Source organism: Solea solea, chromosome 18 (genome assembly GCF_958295425.1).
Source record: "Solea solea chromosome 18, fSolSol10.1, whole genome shotgun sequence".
NCBI classification, from domain to species: Eukaryota; Metazoa; Chordata; class Actinopteri; order Pleuronectiformes; family Soleidae; genus Solea; species Solea solea.
Genome location: NC_081151.1, coordinates 18,699,349 through 18,719,041, shown reverse-complemented (window position 1 = coordinate 18,719,041; position 19,693 = coordinate 18,699,349). Strand labels below are relative to the sequence as shown.

Genomic DNA, 19,693 nt, shown 5'->3' with positions numbered 1-19,693 from the left:
TGAGTCAGCACCGACAGATAAGAGGTACGCCGGAAAACCCGCCTCTTTCTTCTACTTTAATGGTATCTTCTAACAGATCCCTCTGTTGTAACTGAATCCAGCTTTCTAATTACAATCCACTGCCAGCCCAGCCTCACATCTAAAAAGTGACAACACAGAGAATACAGAGATTGGCCACAGAACCGATGGAGTCAGACAGACACTCCCTTCTGTCTGAACCCCTGCCACTGAAGGGGCAGAACCCATATGTCTGCCCGGCCTGCAGGGAATCTAGCCAGAGGCAGAGTGGCTCCAGGTATGGCATCGCCCCGGATCAGCTAACACTGCACCTCAGCTGGAAATTCAAGGTCAGAGGTAGAAAGTAATACTACAAGGACATTCAGTTTATTTTTTTTTTATTCACTCCAGCAGGAAAGGCACAGAGGTGACTGCCAACATGAAGGTAAAACGGGGCTTACTGTATATAGTAAAAGAAAATTGGAGTGTGAGATTAAAAGATCTGAAATTTGCAGAGCAAGGAATTTAAGGAAATGGGAAATAAGTAGAGCATGTAAAAAAGAGAGAGAGAGCAAAAGCAGATCCATCTGTGTCCTGGTTAGCAGTTTCCTGAGAGGCTAGTTCAAGCTCATTAGTCCTGCACTGGGTTCCTCTGGACAGGAATGGGTGGGCTACAACCCAAAACTCCACCTCCTCCACCTCCTCCTTCTCTCCCATCCCTGCTTCCTGGAGTGACAACCTGAACCCCTCCTATCCTCAGCAGTCCCCTCTCCGCCATACGCCCCCCCCTGCAGCGACAGCCCAAGAGCACAATCAGGGAACACACTGCCAACTGATGGAATAATTATTGCATCCAAGAAGGCTACAGGAGAAGGGTCTCCCCAGGGAGCCGCCTATGTGTGATAGCATGTGAGACGGATCGTGTGACGGGAGAAAAATTAGATGGAAGAGCTGAATGTGAGATGGAGAGGAAAGAAAGGGGGAAACCACACGTGGCTGAGAGCAGCCATGTGTGTGTATGTACATTTATGAGCGGTATCCACGGCACATTTACGTAAGATAGATGTATCCTGTCTCTGTCTCTCACTCCCACTCTCTCACCTCATTCCATCTCTGTACCTTTTTACAACAAAGAGATGAATTAGACCGATCAGAAGTCCCCATAAGACACCAAACAGAGACACAAGGCACTACTGTAGTGATTTATAATAGTCTTGGCCAGTAAGGAGTGCTCACCATCCAAAACTGTGCTTGTAACCTTGAGATTTAATTCTTGCTGCACAATGGTGCACACGTGTTCTTCAGAAGGTGAGGTTGAAAAAAAAAAAGATGGTTTTGCTTTTTCAACACAACCACATGTACACAGGGAAATTAATTGCTTGTCACACTCTCTCCCTCCCTCCCTCCCTCCCTCCCACCCTCTCGTCTATCGCTGTGTCTCCCAAATATGTGATCAGTCAAGGGAAAATAGGCGGCGAGGAGAAGCTCGGATTTCTCCAACAACAGCTTGTCCACCTGTTTACACCCCTTTCTTCATGCTAATGAAGCTGTTTACCTGCACAATTGAGTCTAAATGCTCAGGAGGATCTGGTCTACGTGTATGCACAAATACTCATTTTCTGCTTTTTCCTCCGTGGAGTGATTTAACAAACTGAAAGCACATTTTTGACTGAACATGCACCAGTAAGAAAATGCTGCAATGGTGTACTTACAGCTCTTTCCAATCCATTATCTAGTTTATGGTCATAGTCAAAAAAGAGACAACTGATGGAGTTCAACTTTGCGGTCCATGTCTGTGTTGTCACTGTTCTCCATTACTTGCCCATTAGACGCGCCGGCACAGTTGCCCGAAAACCCAGCGAGGCGGGGCTGCTCACTTGTTGGGGCACTGGAGTCCTTTTTGCCGCAATCACAATCATTGAGGTTCCACTTGATTTCACAGAGATTTGTAAGAAGCAGGAGGGGTGGAGGGAGGACAGGGAGGAGGGGGAGTGGGAGTCATAGTAACCGAATGGAACCAGCACCAGGTGGGGCAGGGTGGAGGTGGGCAGAGAAGGTGAGTATCCTGCAGGAAAAGCAGTAGGATCACAGTTGAGGGGAGGGGGGGGTTCAGGTAGTCCAGAGAGCTGGGAGGTGAGGCGGTCAGAATGAGAAACGGAACCTCCTCTGTTTGTGCGCCACTGAAGCACCCCTAACTCTTCCCATGTCTCTTCACCAGCAAAAGTTCATCATCAGCTCAGAGATGCAAAAAAAAATCAACAAGCAACAGCTTCCTCTCCAACTGAGTTTGTCACATCCAAACCACGCGCAGATTTCCCTCTCTCAGTTAATCCACTGTGGTGTGTCAGGTCCTGATGCTCCGGTCCTTCTCTGAGTCCACTCCACTACTCACAGCCAGTAGGAGGGGGAGAGAATCAGCACACCTCGCTAGCCTGGAGAATTTTCCTTGGGTGGCTGAGAATGAGGTGAATTCCTACTCTGGTTCCGCCTCTCTGTCCCTCTCCTGCTATCTGTGAAATGCTGGCAGCTGTCCTGCTGCGTTTCTCTCTCTCACTCTCTCTCTCCTTGCCTCTCTCTCCCTCCCTCTCACACACACACATACACGGTCTCTCACACACACTCCCTCCTCTGCCTCTCTCTCTTTCTTTCCTCCCTCAGCCCAGCCCCTTTTCCCTGCCAGACGAGGTGTCGGCGCTCGATTGCTGGCTGCTCGCGGCGCAATTCGCAAGTATTCTCTTTCTCTCTCAATGCACACACACACACACACACACACACATTGGTACCCCACCACACGTCACATGAATACTTAATGCATACAGGAGCCCTCTCTTCTTTTAGGGTCCCACACTTCAAACAGATTTAGTTAGTATGCCTACAGTGCATGCATGTGTGAGCTGCTGCGTTAGTCTGGATAGTGAGTGCACACTTGGGCACATTTGTGTTTTATGCCTTTGTTGAAGGATGTAATTAGCCAGATGAACGACGGCGTTATTAATCATAAGGCGTGAAGTGCAGATAAGGGAAGATATACTTAAGAGCAGAAAGAAGGATTGTCTGAATGACAGATGCTAGTTAGAAAGCAAATAAAGTATAAAAAAATATATATATATATGTATATATAAATAAATAAAAGACAGTGAGCGAGAGGCAGACGGTGGACAATAAACAAATGACATCTCAGAAAGGCAGATTGATGCTGGCTAGTGAGACAGAGTGCACTCAGTCAATGGTCAAGGGTAAAAAGGGGAATGAAAGCATGTGAGTGGGCGAACACTGGGGTGAGAGTAGCCTGTATTCCCAGGACTGCCAATTTACCAGTAAGCCCTCTCAGCCCCCGACCAGCCAGTCTTGTTTGAAAGGCTTCGGTTTTGGCTGCAGAGTGCCTCCTACAACATATCGGCAGACATAGAGGGTGTGAGACATGCCAGATGAAAGTACATTCAGCGCACGCACACACACACACTCACCATGCTCTCTTTGCCTCTCTCCTTCTGACATAGTGAACGTTCTCTGAACTCTGCTGAATTTCATTTGGAGTTAAAAAAAAAATAAATAAAAGAAAAATAAAAGCCACCTCTGCCTATCTATCTGCAGAGTATAGTAACAAAGCAGTCTGATATATCACATAACCTTTATCTTCCTCATTGCCACACCAGGCTTACCTTTTCTGCAGTGTGTCTAAATTAATTCGCCTGAGGTGAGCTTATTTTCAGGAGCGAGATCCATCTCCTGAGGCTTTACTGCATGTTTCTCTGACACAGAATCCATCTGAATCATGACTGGCAATAGCCAGCGAGACGGAGACAATACTAATGTGGACATTGGTCACCCTAACGGCGCAGCCAATCATTAGTCTTATGCCTACTGTTGCCTCCCTCAGTATGGTTTCAAGTGGTCTATTTCAAAACGACACAACAATGGGGAACAGCCACAGTTGGAAGTGTCCTGATAGCCTTTCAGCTCCATCACTGTCTACTTATGAACAGACCTCAGAGACAGATAATGACTGTAATATATATGAATGCGCCAAAGCAAGACAGATGGAAAATCAAAGACCGTTAGAAATTAAAGGTTTCCCGGTGTCTTTGTTTCCAGAAAGGACATCTGAAATTCAACCTCACCTATGGATGGGGTGACAGTGAGGGTGGATGCTTCCAGGTCTTCGCATAAGCCTGATTGTCAGTTATCAGAGTGGCTCTTCTTTTCAAGCTTTGTAAAAATTAACAAAAGAAGAGGAAAATAAATCCCCTCTGCCCCAGAGAATCATTAGGTGGTTCACCAATTAGCTTATTTGTCACCATTTATCTTTGTTCTTTTGGCCAGCTATACAGCTTTTTAAGTAGACACGTCCTGTGAATAATTACCACGTTGGCCACATTTACTATTTTTGACATTTCCTTTCTTGTTTTTTTTTTTTTTACCTCTGTAGACAAGATATAGGTACTCTGTCCATTCACACAGGGGTCAGATCACTGGGTCTGATATCAGACTGCTTGTCCCCCCCAGTGAGTCTACACCCACACTGTTGCTGATTAGCAGGGCAGCATAGCTCTTCATGAATGAGGATGGGAATTCTGGTCTCCGACCGTCCTCAACACCATGCAGTGATAATGACTTCAGCACAAAGAGTCAGGCGCGCTCGCCGCTGGAGACATCCTGAATTCACCCTGAGCTCAGAAGTGAAAGCATCTGAGTGAATTTTTCTTACTGGGGACGTGTGAGCATGAAACTGTGATGTTGCCGTGGATTTTGTGCGCCGGAGACAATGTCGAGCCATAAAAGTGGCATAAAAGCAGATGGACGTGATTGAATGTGTGTTGATCTATCAGGTGTGGTGCTATGTTTTTGAGTCAAAACCTAATCAATATGAAACCTCCCCAGAGTTAAAATCAGTACAGTGTCTTATTGATGGGCTGCCCTTGACACGATCAAACAGCCCTCTGCCCCAAAGGTGTGTGTGGGGGGGATAACATAAATCTTCTAACTGAGCTTAAATGTGGCAGAAATACAGACTTAGATCGGTTCAAGCGAGAGAACCAGGCTAATGGTCAGTTTCCAACATAACTGCCTCATTTTCTCTTTGCCAAATTGAAACAAATCTCCATTTCGGTGCTGATGGCTGTGTTCCCAGGTCGCTCACGTTCTGACCCAGCCACCGCTGAGCTTCAGTGGTGATTCAGCACCCATGACATCAGCCTATGAACACATACATTCATAGAGCGGAGGAGATGATGTCATCATACTCTGCCAACCAGCCCTGGCAGCCAGAAGCCCCACCCAAACAAGATTTACTGGCGAGGTCAGGATGCTGATCATTAAGTATGAGACAAATGCCTGCTCTCCATAAAACCCTTCTTCTCAGAAGCAACTGCTGCGGCTGTATCGGAGAAGACTGTTTGCTGTGGGTGTCAGCATCCTCCAGATGTATGGCCTTCCATGTGTAAATATATGCATTACCCCAACACTAAAAGCTGACAGGGTCACAGAGGGTGAGCTCTTAAAATAACCAATGGAATAACTAGATTCAGGTTACCTGACTGAGACATGGGTATTAGTCACATGGGGACTATAACAGAGGAACATGCTGTCAAATGCATGACAAAGATGATCCAAGCCTCCTGTGTGGCGCTAAGGATTAGTCAGGTAATGAGTCTGTCTCCGTTCCAAAGTCTCCCTGCAATCAAGGGACCACTGGCATAAACATCCATTTCGTTTTTCTCACTTCCTTTCCTTTATTCTAAATCACTCAAAACAACTAATGCCCAAGGCCAAAACATCCTGACTATGGGAATGTGGTTCAACAAATGTTTATCGGAACAAAAAATGTGCACTTTTACTTCACAAAGGAAACTAATAAGTTCCCACCTGGAGCATCAGACATTCTCCCTTGGTGCTGTCTGGTTATCGCCTCGACAAAATCCCAAATCTCAGTTATTTCAGAAGATCTTTCCTTTTTCTCCTTGTGCACCACAAGACGTGAGAACTAAGAGGCTTATCTAGCTGTCAGCTGAATCTTATCAATTCAAAGCTCTGAAGCTTTCGACTTGTTGCCAGCCGGCTTCCCCCTGCTTGGCTGTTTTAATGATAGTCTGAAGGTAGACTTCCTCTCTCGTGTCAGTTTACACAGTAGCAGTTTGCAGGAAGTGGCCAAACACCTCCAGGCTCGGATTTGTGCACTTTCCATAACTCCGAAATAGATCAACCGATCCCGGCGAAACAGACCGCAATGAATGTGATGTCCAGTTAGCTGAGCAATATCTCCCTTGGCACGTTCCAAACACATTCAACCAAGGCCTTTTTATAAAAGCTCTTTGTTCCAACAAGGTGTTCAACAAGCCTTTTGTTCCAGAGGTGTCTGGCCTTGGACACACAGAATACCAAATGGGGCATCATTTGTGCGCTGACTGCTGACAGCCCAAGGCTGCACACACATCGTCTCTGCACCAATCCCTGGAAAATTAGCTCCATGCATATATGTAACACCTGTGAAAATGGCGGGAATCATGGAAAAGCGAATATTCCAGGCAAAAATGGTGTTACATGCCCTTTTTATGTCATAAAATCTAGATTCCAACAGGTCATCTGTCAGCGCAAGAGAGAAACATGCAGCGTTCTGTAAATGCATACTAACTCCTCCTCAGGACTCTTCTCAGGTGGAAAAAGGAGCAATTTGGGCGCTGAAATAACAGGGGATCATCAAAAAGAGGAACAAAGGGGAAGCAATGCAGAGGTAAGAATGGTGATAAAAGAAAAAAATTTGAGATTACTGAGATGAAATAGGAGGGGGAAAAAAAATCTAAATTTTGGTGTGAAGAAGGTGCAGGTGATATAAAGAGAAAGAGGCAGTGAGAGAGGGAGCAGCAGGGTGTGCAGCTGAGCCGTCGCTTCGATCAGTGGTTCTGGCTCAGAGCCAGAGAGGCAATGTCCATGAGGAGGTAAATCATTTTCTGCCTGAGAAAGAAACAGGGGGAAAAAATGATCATTGGCGCTCTGTCACAGCAAGCTCGGAGTTACTTTATTCCCAAAGATGGGAATCCCCAGTCGACCAAAAATAAATGGAACAGTTGGTGCAGTGCAAAAAAAAAAAAAAGAAAGAAAGAAGAAAATCTCATCAATATTCAAGAAAACCTGTTTGGTGAAAGCATATCAGTGTAAGTAACAGTTGATTTAAGCCCTGGCTTTAATCAACAGAGGTAAAAGCAGCTCCTGTGGTTATTTTTCTCTGCTGAACAAGGAAACTGCTGTATATTAAACAGATTTTGTCTATTGTGTCTTTGGAGGAACAGACTTACGCCAACAAACTTCTCACTTCCCGACTGACTAAGAAAATATGATGCTCTGCGTCTATGCCAAGGTTAACCACCGTAATGATGGGGGGGAATATTTCTGGAACACTAACGACCCACAGAGTGTGTGACAAACCCTTCTTGTGGCTAAATCACCTTCCGGTGTTTTTGTGTTTTAAGGCCCTACCCATAAAGCTTTGCGGCTCCAGACGCCCTACACACATCGTCTGAGTCGCAGCGACTTCCCCGCACCCACAGTGAAAGACCACAAAGCAATCCTGCCAAGTTAGGGGCTTAAGGAATTTAGGGGCTTAAGAAAACAAAAGGAGGGGCATTTGGGGTAAAAGTTGGGGGCTATAGTTCTATTTACAGTTGACTTTATTGTTCTTCTTAGTATTCATGATCACTTGGTGCTAATATGGCCCTAACTAGCTCCAACATTAGGACATGTGGAGGTAAACAAAGCTCAGGGCTCCAGCTCTGCAGGACCTATTTGTCAGTAAATGAGATGAAGGGTCCAATTTAAGTCCCTTGGAGGAAAGAGCTGAAAAATACCTGCATTGGAAATCATGGGGAAAATCTCTAGCAATTTAGTTGAAGTGGTAAACAAGGGGTTTCCAGAAAACTACTGCGAGTGGGGGAAATGCTCAGCTATTGCATCAAAATTGGTTCAGACAGCAAAAAGTAAAACTATGGGAAGAAAATTTGCTTTTTTCAGCTGATGGGTGACAGATGATAATGAAGACGTGTTTTCCCCTCCTCTGCGGACTGCAGCCTCCCCACCTCTGGCATTGCTGACAAAGATTAACAGCTGCTTTCATCTCTTCTGGTGTATTTTCACTTTGCCTCCGCTGACGCTGCTCGAGGTATTCTGCTTTGCTTCCTCTCCAAGGCTGCAGAGAACCTGGAATAGCTTCACACTCTTGATACACATGTTGAACTCCGCTTCACCCACAAGACCTCACCCAGGCTGCTCTGCTCGGGGCAGACAGAGAAGAAGAAGTCTTGGCATTTTACATCAACTCATTGCCAGCTGAGTGACATTTCCTGTCTCATAAATTGATTCAGCACACAGTGGAGGCAGATTATTAGATATACAAGAGACAAACAAGGGCCATTATATCCTTGATCAGATATAATCAACACCCAATGAGAATGAGGACTAACTTGAGAGTGTGGGAGGGATAGACAGACAGCGGGAAAGACAGCCAACATACTTCTGCTCCACTTCTATCCTTCATTAATCATTTGCTGCCATGTTAAGACACCTAGCGATTATTTATTTGCACTTCTTCACACAGAGGCTATCACAACACGCAGGCCCGCAGGCTGGTGGGAACATTTGGGTGTGATTAATCAGTCGGCCATCCAGTGAGACAGAACCGAGGGGGGGAGGGGAGTTCCAACACGTGTTTCATAATCTTTCATCTATATTTGAGTCAATAGGCAACCTGACACAAACTGCAGGGGGTCCAATTCAGGTGAAATGAGCTGTACCGTCAACGAGGTGGTCACGATAGCAGATGTAGGAGCAGTGGACGTAGTGATCAATTAGATCGGGCAAATCAATAAAAGCATTGTGGATGTGTAGTATACAGAAAGCGTATACTGATCCAAACTAATGGGGAAATATGAGCCTGGGAACAAGCCACTAAGATGTTAGTGACTTTAACGGCATTATTCAGGCTAAGCAGTTTATCCTATATCACACACAAACAAAGTCAACCACAGAAACACACACGGCAACACTCGCGAAGGCCACATAAAGCGTATGGGGATAATGGGATTTTTTAGCACACTGCAGCTGGCTTTCACGTGCTGGGTCGTGAACCGATTACAGACTATAATCCGCTCTATTCAGAATAATGTGCATGCGGGAAAGCAGAAACACAGAGAGGATAAATCCTCCTTTTAGTTTGGTACAGCGGTTTTTCACGTGTCCTGCACAGGGCGCTGGCTTGTTTCATATGGAGTTGGACAAGAAGAAGTCAAGGGCACAATATCCTGCACATAAACTCTCTTAATCTTTCCTAACACTCCACTCAGATGTAGAATTTGGTTCAAACATCAGCAAATGTGCTAATGCACATTAAAACAGGCTGATGGAAACACTTGCTGTTTCATCAATCTTATCACTTCTTAAGAAGACATGTGATAAGCTATATCGGGGATATGGGTGATGAGCTGCACATTGAACCACCTGCCCTGACAAAGGCTTTATCCTCAGTGGTAATCAGAACTCAATTTGCACAAAGCGTGGCCCTCTGCACTCATAAACAGAATATGGAATATGATCTATGTGAGTGTTTCTAAGAATAAAAGAATGAGTAAAGCAATAGTGTTTGGGGAAATCAACCTTCTAGCACTGATTAGGCAGCTATTAGTTATTCTTGTTGAACAGAGGGCCACGGCTGAGGAGCAGCGATGCCTGAGAAGCTCCAGCAGGAGCCACCTTTGTTTCCCTGAATTGTTCGATATAAAAGCTCATGGGAGCAGAGGCCACAGGCTCTATTCTGCATGTGCACACACAATAGCCTATAAAATTCCTCAGCACATATTCCCTGCCACCAGCCATTTGCAAATTCACTCTTATTTCAGCACAACCACAGAGCAGAAGTCACTATGGTTGTAATGATAAAGATAATGGAGTCCATTTGCATGACTTTCAATGAAGGGCACTAAAGAGGTTTAGATAGCATCCCTCGGCCCCCACAGGCATGATGTATAACATCCATTCCATTCAACAGGCTAGGGGTGAGAGGATTTGCAGCGTCTGGAATGATATCTAAACATTAATGCACTGATCATGGAGCCCCCGTGGGGAACTTCGAGTCGTTATACTGTCGAATGGGGAATGCTCAACGTGGGCAGCCAAACAGAGTTAGAAATGGATTGATGCTGAGGTTATAACCTCTCCTGCCCACACGCAACAGTACAACTCAGACTTGGCTTCTTCTGATCATTCCTGCCAGCATAGCAAAAGAAAAAAGGCCGCACTGTGTTAGGGAACAAGTCTACAGGAGAGAGGTCTGTGATCCACATCCTCTCATTTCTCCATGCGTGAAAGGAATATGTCAGGACTGGGAAGTCTAGCCTTCCCCTCTCCCCTCAGGGCTTAACAAACGTGGACCCTGGGTGAGCACACAAGCTTGAGTCAGCACTTTAGCTCTTTGTTTGTCAGACGACTCTCCACTGGCCCCCTGTAGGCTACGTGAGTGGGCCAGACAGACTTCCTGACTCAGGGATTAATTTGGGGGAATGGGGGAAGAGGAGAATGGGTAATACATTATGTAGGAAGTGTCAAACCCCCCTGCTTGTCTTTTCCTTGTCACTGGAGCTGTTTGTCATTCATTACGACAGGCTTAAGTTACTCTAAACTCAACAGGGCCCATCACCCCTGGTGGTACTGTGGGCACAACACCCAGAAAGAGACCAAATTTACTACAGTGAGATAAGTAGCAGCAAATTCTGCTGAACACATCTAAAATGAGCTTTTTCATGCATATTAGAAGCATACTGTACTGCTTGCTGTCTAAGCATTGCCGCTCTGTGCCAATTTCTGATGCAGCAAAGACTAAATCAGTCTTTCAGATAGAATTATGAGTCAGAGAAAGGCAGCCTATTGCTGTCTGAGGGTGGATGCAAAGGTACACAAGGGTAGTGGAATGCATCTATCTGCTGTGGCTGCAAGGACAGGCCAGATCTCCATCAACATCCCAGCCTTGACGGTGCCTGACAGGCCTTGCATAGATATCACACCTGGGCTTATCTACAGACTGCGTTGCCTCCATGGCCTCAGCTGGGGCTGCTGCATGAGTTCCCCACTGCACAGAGGCAGCCATTAGTCCCATCAGTCTGATTATGGCAGCGAAATAGCAGCTGGTGTTTAATCCAACAGTAAACAAAGACAAATACCACAGAGCAGCTCAACCATCCTGACTACCACCCACTCAATGCTTCTGATGAACCAGTTGCTGCCCTGAGCATGTGTTGCTGGGGATTCAACAGATTGATATGAATCACTCTGACTTGTCAGGCTTTGGAGATACAGGCAGCATTAACATTTCAGCTCCCCTTTGGTCGTTTCCTGAAAATGAAGCCAGAATTTCTGCAGTGTTTCCCCGCCGTGCTATCCATTCTCCTCAGACTCCTGGTTGGAGGAATCCATCTCACTGAGGCTTCACAACAAAACCATTACCCTCTCACCTCCAGGGAGCAGACGGCCCAACTCCAACTAAGCAAAAACTGCACATTCCACACAGAGTAGGGGGAAAAAAAAGAGAGTGACAGAAGCTAAGATAGAGAGGAAACGAGAGAAAAGAATTACAATCCGCACCGCAGCTCAAATATCAGATGTGCATTACCTGACTCCCATGGCAGTGAATCCAATATTGTTGTGCACAGGCACAGACCTCCTGCTCCTGACACTGTCAGAAGTGAGCATCTGCACAAACACCGCAGTCTGAATGGCAACATTTACAAGCACATTCGACCCAGGCAGCAAACGTCCCTCTCTGTATCTTCATCCCCCTGCCATGTGGGCCAGATTCACTGTGCTCGGTCGACCCCACTGCTCCGCATAATCTGCCCTGCCTATTTGCCAGTGGCAAGGCTCTCTTCTGTCAATCACAGCACAGTCAACCACACAGCACTGTCCTGCTGCCTGCAGCCCCCCCCTCTCTCTCTCTCTCTCTCCCTCACTCTCTCTCTCTTCATGGACCACCCCATCATGAAAGAACAGATCAGTGCCTCCCCCATGCAGGAGCAACATGCTGGCATATCCTCAACCTCGACAAACAAATATGATGGAATTAGTTCCTCATGGAAACTTCATAACAAATCACACAGTTCTGTACACACGTTTTGACAGTGGACTCCAGCGAGCGCTCCAACATGTTACTCACAGCTGCGTGTGATCCTGTGGTGCTTCCACTTTGCAACACAGTCAACTCAGTATTGATAGACGCTTGTCAGTGCCGCTGACTAAATTATAGTCCAGTGGACCAGAGAGGGTTATTTCAACATCCTGTTTTCCAGTCACCAGGTTTTAAAGAAAAATCAGTCACATTTAATTTCTACACGCTAATGACTTGTTTCTATGGTTACTCAGTGCAGCCTGAGGAAAAAAAAGGGCAGAGTGAGTGTTGCTGACACAAAGGCAGGGACTTTGCAGGAGGACCTGTGCTGAATGGGCCCCGTTTCCACAATTACAGGAGGATTCCTTTTGCACAATCACAGTCATTACACTCACCTGGGCAGCAGCTGCAGGGCGGACGATGAATGACCATAAAACCACTTCCTCCTAATGCTCCTTCAGGGCCGCATTCCAGCAAACAGCTGTCCGTCCTACCCGCTGCAACAGACTGTCTGCCAGCCTGCGTGCCACCTCTGAAGTTCATAATGTGCCAGAAGCTTTCGACTAACTTCTTGCGCCTCCACGGTCTTCTGCACACATGTACAGTAGAGTGAGTGGGCAATTCAACCGTCTGTTGAGCAATATTAATGTGTGAGTCTGCAAAGCGACAAATGGACTCGCTCCGCTGTAAACAACCACAGATCAGGGACCAACAATTGGCCCATAGAAAATGTCTTATGCTTTGGTGCAGAAATGAGCACACTGAGAAAATAAGACTGCAGAGTGAGCAGTCAACTCCTTGCGTCTCCTACAGTACCGGTAGGTAATAAACACACCATCACAATCAGCAGGTGTTAATGGAACAGAAAGATGGGCAGAGGGATCCGCAGTTAGCCGCAGCGTCCAGCCCCCGCTGTGATCTTCGTCTGGTTTCATTACACAACGCTCTGTCAATACACTAATCATATGCTCGGTCACAAGGCAATCAGTGCTTAACGTGCCAGTCAGCTGAACACATGGCTCTAAAGTCATTAGCCCCACCCACAGTAATACACTGGTGTACACATACACACTTAATGACCTGCACACATGCATGCACACACCCACACACACAACATCCAGTCCAGAGTGTGACCCTTGACTCTTCCTGTCTCCTTGTGACTGTATAGTCACTCTAATTATCAATGAGTCATGATTGACCCCAGGGGTCATCTTTGTTTCAGCCTTCTTCCCACAATTACCACAGGCAGGTAGCTGGAGACAAGAAAAAGAAAGAAAGATATTCTCTAATTTCTGAGAACATCACAAGAAATTCACAGTTTCCAAGATAACCGAGGGAAAAATGTTCCCACAGGCAACAACGCAGAGATGAAAAGCAATTTTCAAAACGTTCATCCACACAGCCTACCAGCTATCAAAATTAACAATTCTGATTCTGGGAAAACCAAATATTAATTTGCTTCATACAACATAATTTGTTCACTTAAATTAATAACTACCACCTTCAAATGACTCATTTGCTCCTATTAATTATGAGTCCACACAAATTACATCAACATCATGTTTGAAGTTGCAAAGATGTCAAATGTACAAAGTCTTGTAGAGGACTACTTACATGTATAAAACCTTTAAAACCATCAATCACCATGTTACACCCCCATGTTCCTTCTTATCCCAGAGCTGACAACAAAACAATGGCACTATAGTGAAATGATCTTTATTGTCATGATACGACCGAAATTGCACAACGAAATTTCGAGGTCAGATTTCGAGGTTGATCAGAGCTGCTGACCGAATGTGTGTAACATTCTGACATGTTTTGTTAGTGGGTCTTTTGCATCATGACTTGAGGATACTGTCTCTTTGACGAGGGAGGGGTGACAGAAGAGACATTCAGTTGGTTGCAATCTGAAACCTCACCTCGAGCTACCAAACACTGGCTCTTTTAAACCATACAGACATTAATGAATGCTCAAATCTGAGGGTAAAAATAGTGATTTAAAAATCATTAAAAACTTTTAAACGTATAATTATTACTTTAGAGAGTCACTGATTTAATCTTCAGAAGTGTGATTCCGACCTTATGTATGCAAATTGACATTTGTATAAAGATTACTTTTCAAGTCACTACACATCTTAAATGAAACAAAATTGAATGCCTCGCTCACCGGTTGAATGGTTGACTTATTTTTCCAATGAAAAAACAGATCTTTTGTGAGAGGCACTATTCGTTACAGCAAACTAGCAAGAGCAGCTAGACTCAAGCTAATTGCATTCTAATTAAAATTTCATCTCAGAGTGAAACAGTGTAAGTGAATGTCAGACAAGTGTCTAAGGAGCCTACTCCACTCCACTGGGGTAGAAACTGCTATTTGGTTATTCTGCTCCTACATCCTGGGCTCTCAGGATTCATACATGCATCCCACTAATTGTATCTTTCAAGAACAAAAAGGAATACTAATCAGATAAGAGTTTTCAATCAAGTATCAGACATGAAGGGCACTAATTTCATCATTTCCTCTTTTCAACTCGAGCAGAAAGAAAACAAGGAAATGTTGTTGATTGATTCGGTTCTTTTTGATTTGTGGGGGGGATTATATTTCAATCAGCAGTGAGACACAAAATAATGAAACAAACAACACAACAGTATGAGGATGAGGATGATGAGGAGGATAAGTATGATGAGGCTCATGATATTCCTGTTGCAGGCAACAGCTGCAGAGGGTTAGGGATTGGGTGTGTCTTTAAATCAATCGTCCACCACCATCCACCTCGTTCCGTATCTGCAAATAGTGCGTAAAGCTGGCTCGTCATCCTTGCGTTTCTCTGGGCCAAGCAAAACACCACATTCTTGGCCGCAAAAAAAATCTTTAGGATGAAATTAAAGGTGGAACCCTTTATTGTACTTCCATGTACACACCCTCTGCCCCACCAGGACCTGCTTCAAGGGAAAAAACAAGTCCACCTCCCTGTTTTTCCCCTGGATTAGCCCACACTGACTGACTCATTTCAAGCTCAGGTCCAAAGAAAACATGAGAATTAATAAATCAGAGTCAGGACTAAAACCCTGTCTAGCAGACTGCTGCTCTTGCGACAGGAAGCAAGATGCACAGGATGTTGCATACTTAGTGAAAAGTCCCCGAAGCCAAAGGAGACGTCCCACTCATATATTCTGACCTTGTGAAAAGCTGGCAAGACCAACTCCATTTGGGGGGTGCTTGGAGAAAAAAAACCCTAAGCTCCACACCGATCCACCATGGGTTGCCTGTCACACTCTACAAGTTCTTTCACCTCCTGTGGTGCAGAGATTCAATGGCCCCATGCATCATTCTCAGTCATCTCCTCTTTCGCCAACATTCATTATGGCATAGCACTCCTTGGAGAAAAGAGACAGCAAATGTATGCACTGTCCAGCCTGCCAGGGAATCTATCAATGACAATATAGCTCATTGCACCAGCCATCCACCCGCCTGGAGAGGCTGAAGTATTCTCCAGGGCAACAACAACACCACGCAGTGCTGAAAAAGCCTCCCTCGTCCTGAGAAACACAAAAACACCAGGACAAAATGGTTTCACCTACACTGCAGCTGCAGGAGCAGCAAATACGCAGCAGTCGGAGGCTGGCGTTTGAAGTTAAAGAGGACAAAACAAGGACAAAATAACTACAACATGAAATACCTCTGCTTTAAACTAAACCCCTTATGAGACTCTCATTGTATTATGTACTTTTATTTTCCATTCATGGGCACTGGTGCCTGTAACTAAAGGTTCATTTAGTCCTATGATAATGTGTATCCCAAGGCATGCTACAGTATAATTCAACCATGGTAAGAACAACACCTCCATGGTATAAGTGCCCCACATGGATGTTAACACCGTGAACCTTGAGCAGACATTTGAAGGCGTGTCTGTACATATCTCCTCTCCAGGTATCTGTGTGTGCTGTACTCAAGTGAAAGCATGCAGGTGTGTATGCACGCAAGCTCACACGCAAACACTTCATTTGCCAGCCCAACAGCTTTGGCGATGTGGCGTGACTTGCTTACCTAATGAAAAAGGAGGCTGCTGCAGATGAGGAAGGAGTGGGGGAGGTGGAGGTACAGGTGACGGGTACTGGGAGTCCCGCTTGGATGGCGCTCCCCAGTCGGCAGGGCGTCAGGGTGCTGCTGCTGATGCTGGTCCTGGTGGTCATGGTGGTGAATGGGGCCTCTGAGGCTGTGATGAGCCTGTCCGCATCCCCCATCAAACCCTGGGCCTGTTGACACACAGATACAGAGATAAGACCAACCACAGCCAACACTTACAGGTTTTATCACTCCGACCCACCTTCCTTCCACTCCATTTACTTCCCCACTGCCACAGATGGACGGGCAGCTGCTGCAGCCAGCTCCTGTTAGTGGGAGTCAGCAATATCCACAGCAGAGAGCTCCCAGCAGAACAGTGAGGATTGCTGCACCATTTATTGATTCTGGCAACACTCTTGAGCTTGATCTGGTTATGGCCTACTGTAATTAAGTGATAACCCACATTTAATTAGCAATTAAATCTGTAGCCATTGACTTCACTCTGCTCTCGATTATACATATACCTCCATGGCTAATTTGGCAGTTTACTCATAAGGAATGAGTGTCACAATATCTAACTATCACGCGACCAAAGGGAGAACAGACAAACAACAATCATATGAAAGAGATTTGTTGCATAGCTAAAATGTTTACGAGGTATCTGTGTTGCGATTGTATGGGTACACCCTGATCTGGAAGCTTGGTAATTAAAATGTCACAGCAAAGCTGGGTAAACCGCTTTTGTTAAATGCAGGTGACACAGTTAAGTGCACGTGATAATGACAGTTTTTAACCATGCACCATCCAGAAAAACAGAGGACATTCACACACTATATTAAACTCTCTGTTCCTGATGAGCTTGCTGGACACTGAGTATCAGAGCTGAGGTGGAGCCAAGGAGGCTGCAGTGCATTACCGATTGTTTATAGTCCAGCACGGGCAGTGCAGAACACTAATTATCTGAGCCAAAAGCCAACTCTGAGACTACACTTTAGCTGGAGTCACCACATCGACAAAAGGTTAATCCCCACCGGAGCCGCTGGTTTATCCTGCAGGACAGTGATCAATAGCAGCTGACAAGAACCAGCACTGTGGGTTTTCAGCTTCATAAATAAATAAAGGTCAGAGGTGGTTTTCTCAAAAAAAAAAACATTCATAACACTGAAACGTTGTACAATCAGCAACATTCTTGGATTGAGCACACAGCGTTGCAGACTCACTTCTATTTGACTCGTGTATTATTTGCATTATAAAGGCAGCGCGAGTCTTCTGCATATTTACCACCTCAGTGTTTGCCCCAGATTCATGTACGGTAACTAAAATAACATCCTTTACCGTCTAAGCATCTTCTACTATCTGCCATTTGTCCACACAGGCTGACAGCTGGACTATTTATACGCTAAGCCTGTCATGCCAATGCTATATATCAGGATGTGAGGGCACACTTACATTCTGACATTCACATGAGAGGCTAGGCTATAGCTCTGCAGCATGCTGCAGTGCACTGTTAGATTTACTTGTAGTACCAGTGTGTTGCTATGTTCAATTTTAGGCGCTGTAATTTAAGTTTTTCCCCAGAAAGGCTTCACTGACCTTTTGTCAAACAGACGACCCGGCAGTGTGAGCGCATGTCATGAATTTTTTCTTTTTTACCCTTTTGAGCTTGTTATCAGAGTTAAGAATCGACATTCTTGCTTCAGAGGTCTGGTTTTGCTCTCCAGAGACTTCATCATGGAGGCTAAGTCAGATGTCAGGCCGTGGTGTGTGAAGTTATGACTTAAGAAGAACACCGTGGCAAACGTGGCTGCAAAATGAAATGAGCCAAGTACAGATCTTCATGCAGCTGCCAAAGCAGAAAGCCTCACACCATGCAGGTGTGGGTGACAGGTTAGGAAAGTGGCACATGCCAGGAAAGTGGAGCCATTACACTCTGGCATGAGAGACGAGTGCACCCGACACACTGTTGTACAGAAAGTTGACGCATACCACTCATTAGATCTGTCGCTGAGCCTGTGGAGTGTTTTAAATTGGAGTGGCAGCAGATTTTCTGGGGGTAAAGGGACAGCTGGTCACAGGTGGGGCTGCTTTTTATTCTCAGGATGATGCAACTACAGACTCTCAGACAAGCCCATAAACACACACACATACACACACTTGAGCTCATCACAGTGCCTATCAAAGTGTATTCCCTTGCTATTAAGACAGGGGATTCAAGCCCCTTAGCCAAGCTGCTCTCTGCAGCCTTGGACCTGCACTGGCCCTGATTCTGGCTGAAATGTACAATCTATCCCCCGGTCAGGTAATTAGGCCGTGTCAGTGGAGCCATGTGTGCTCAGCCATTTGCACTGAGAGCCAGTAATGAGCTTGCCATCCATCCTTTAACCCCAGTACTCCCTGATCCCTTCGCCTTGGTTCAGCACCATAAAGAAAAGGCAGGAGAGAGAGATCTGAGCAAAAAGTGGAAGGAGAGAAAGAGATTGGGATAGTTATTCCTGCTCCTGTGAAGTCTGAAGAGAACAGAGTGGGCGACCATCTTATCAGTTGACCCCCCTTAACCCCACCCCCTCCAGGATTCCCTTGTGACCTTTGATCCCCGTGGTCAACAGTCGATTACTGCTGAGGTGAAATAGGCCCAGTGTTAATCTGCCTGTCAGGCTTGACTGGCCTCTGTAGCCAACAGAAACCAAGTGAGGTGAGGAGAGACTTCAAATTGTACTCAAATCTAACGTGATGTGTGTTCGTGTTAAGCTCTCTTGACAGAAAGTCATCCATTTTCTTTCAGCGAATGTAAGACATAATTGCACCTTTTCTTAATTGTTTCCCAATTTGGCACGAGTGAGCATTGTCCTTCCCTTTCCTTCCTGCACTGTTTTATTCTCTGATCATCGTCACATTGTGTGGCCGGCAGCCACACAAGGCCAGCTGCATCAAAGCATCAGCAGCCAAAATCATCTGCTGGGCTTCCCTTTGGTGGCAAAGGAGCGGAGCACAGTAGCCTGAAATGAGCCGGCCAATAACGGAAACTCTCATGTGTTAAGGCCACTTGGTCTTTGTAGATTAATGGTTAATGCAGTTGGGGACTTCATGGAGCGAAAGCTACAAATTTGGGTGGATCAATTTTATGTTTTGAATAGCAGAAGAACACTCACTATAACATGTTTCAAGGTCTTTAATCTAAATCTAAATCTTTATTAATCCCCTTAGGGAAATTATTTTACCCATCCTAGAATTAGGATGGGGGTTGGGTACCTTGCTCAGGGGTACCCCAGCCCTTTTGACCTGGTGGGGACTTGAACCGGCAACCTTCCAGTTACAAGCCAAGTTCCCTTTCCACTTGGCCACGGGCTGCTTTTTTTATTTTTTTTAATAGTGAGAATATAAAAAAAAAAAACAGCAGTTTATAAAAGCTGGACTTCCCCATCAGGTTTCTGAGACTTTTGTTAAATAGGGTTGGCCAATTACAGAGAGGGATTTTCAATTCCAGTGACCAC

General features: G+C 45.5%; 1 protein-coding gene across 5 annotated transcripts in view; it reads right to left on the bottom strand.

Moving 5' to 3' along the window:
* Nucleotides 1-19,693, bottom strand: part of kif26ab (kinesin family member 26Ab) — a 68,049-nt gene that overhangs the window by 17,047 nt on the left and 31,309 nt on the right. For 3 of the 5 annotated variants that reach the window (XM_058614916.1, XM_058614917.1, XM_058614918.1), the window contains one exon: nucleotides 16,185-16,393. In XM_058614916.1, coding sequence (XP_058470899.1) covers nucleotides 16,185-16,393 — 209 coding nt within the window. Of the gene's footprint in view, nucleotides 1-1,709; nucleotides 2,583-11,647; nucleotides 11,890-16,184; nucleotides 16,394-19,693 lie in introns of those variants that run through there. The other 2 variants (XM_058614920.1, XM_058614921.1) reach the window with 2 other exon arrangements.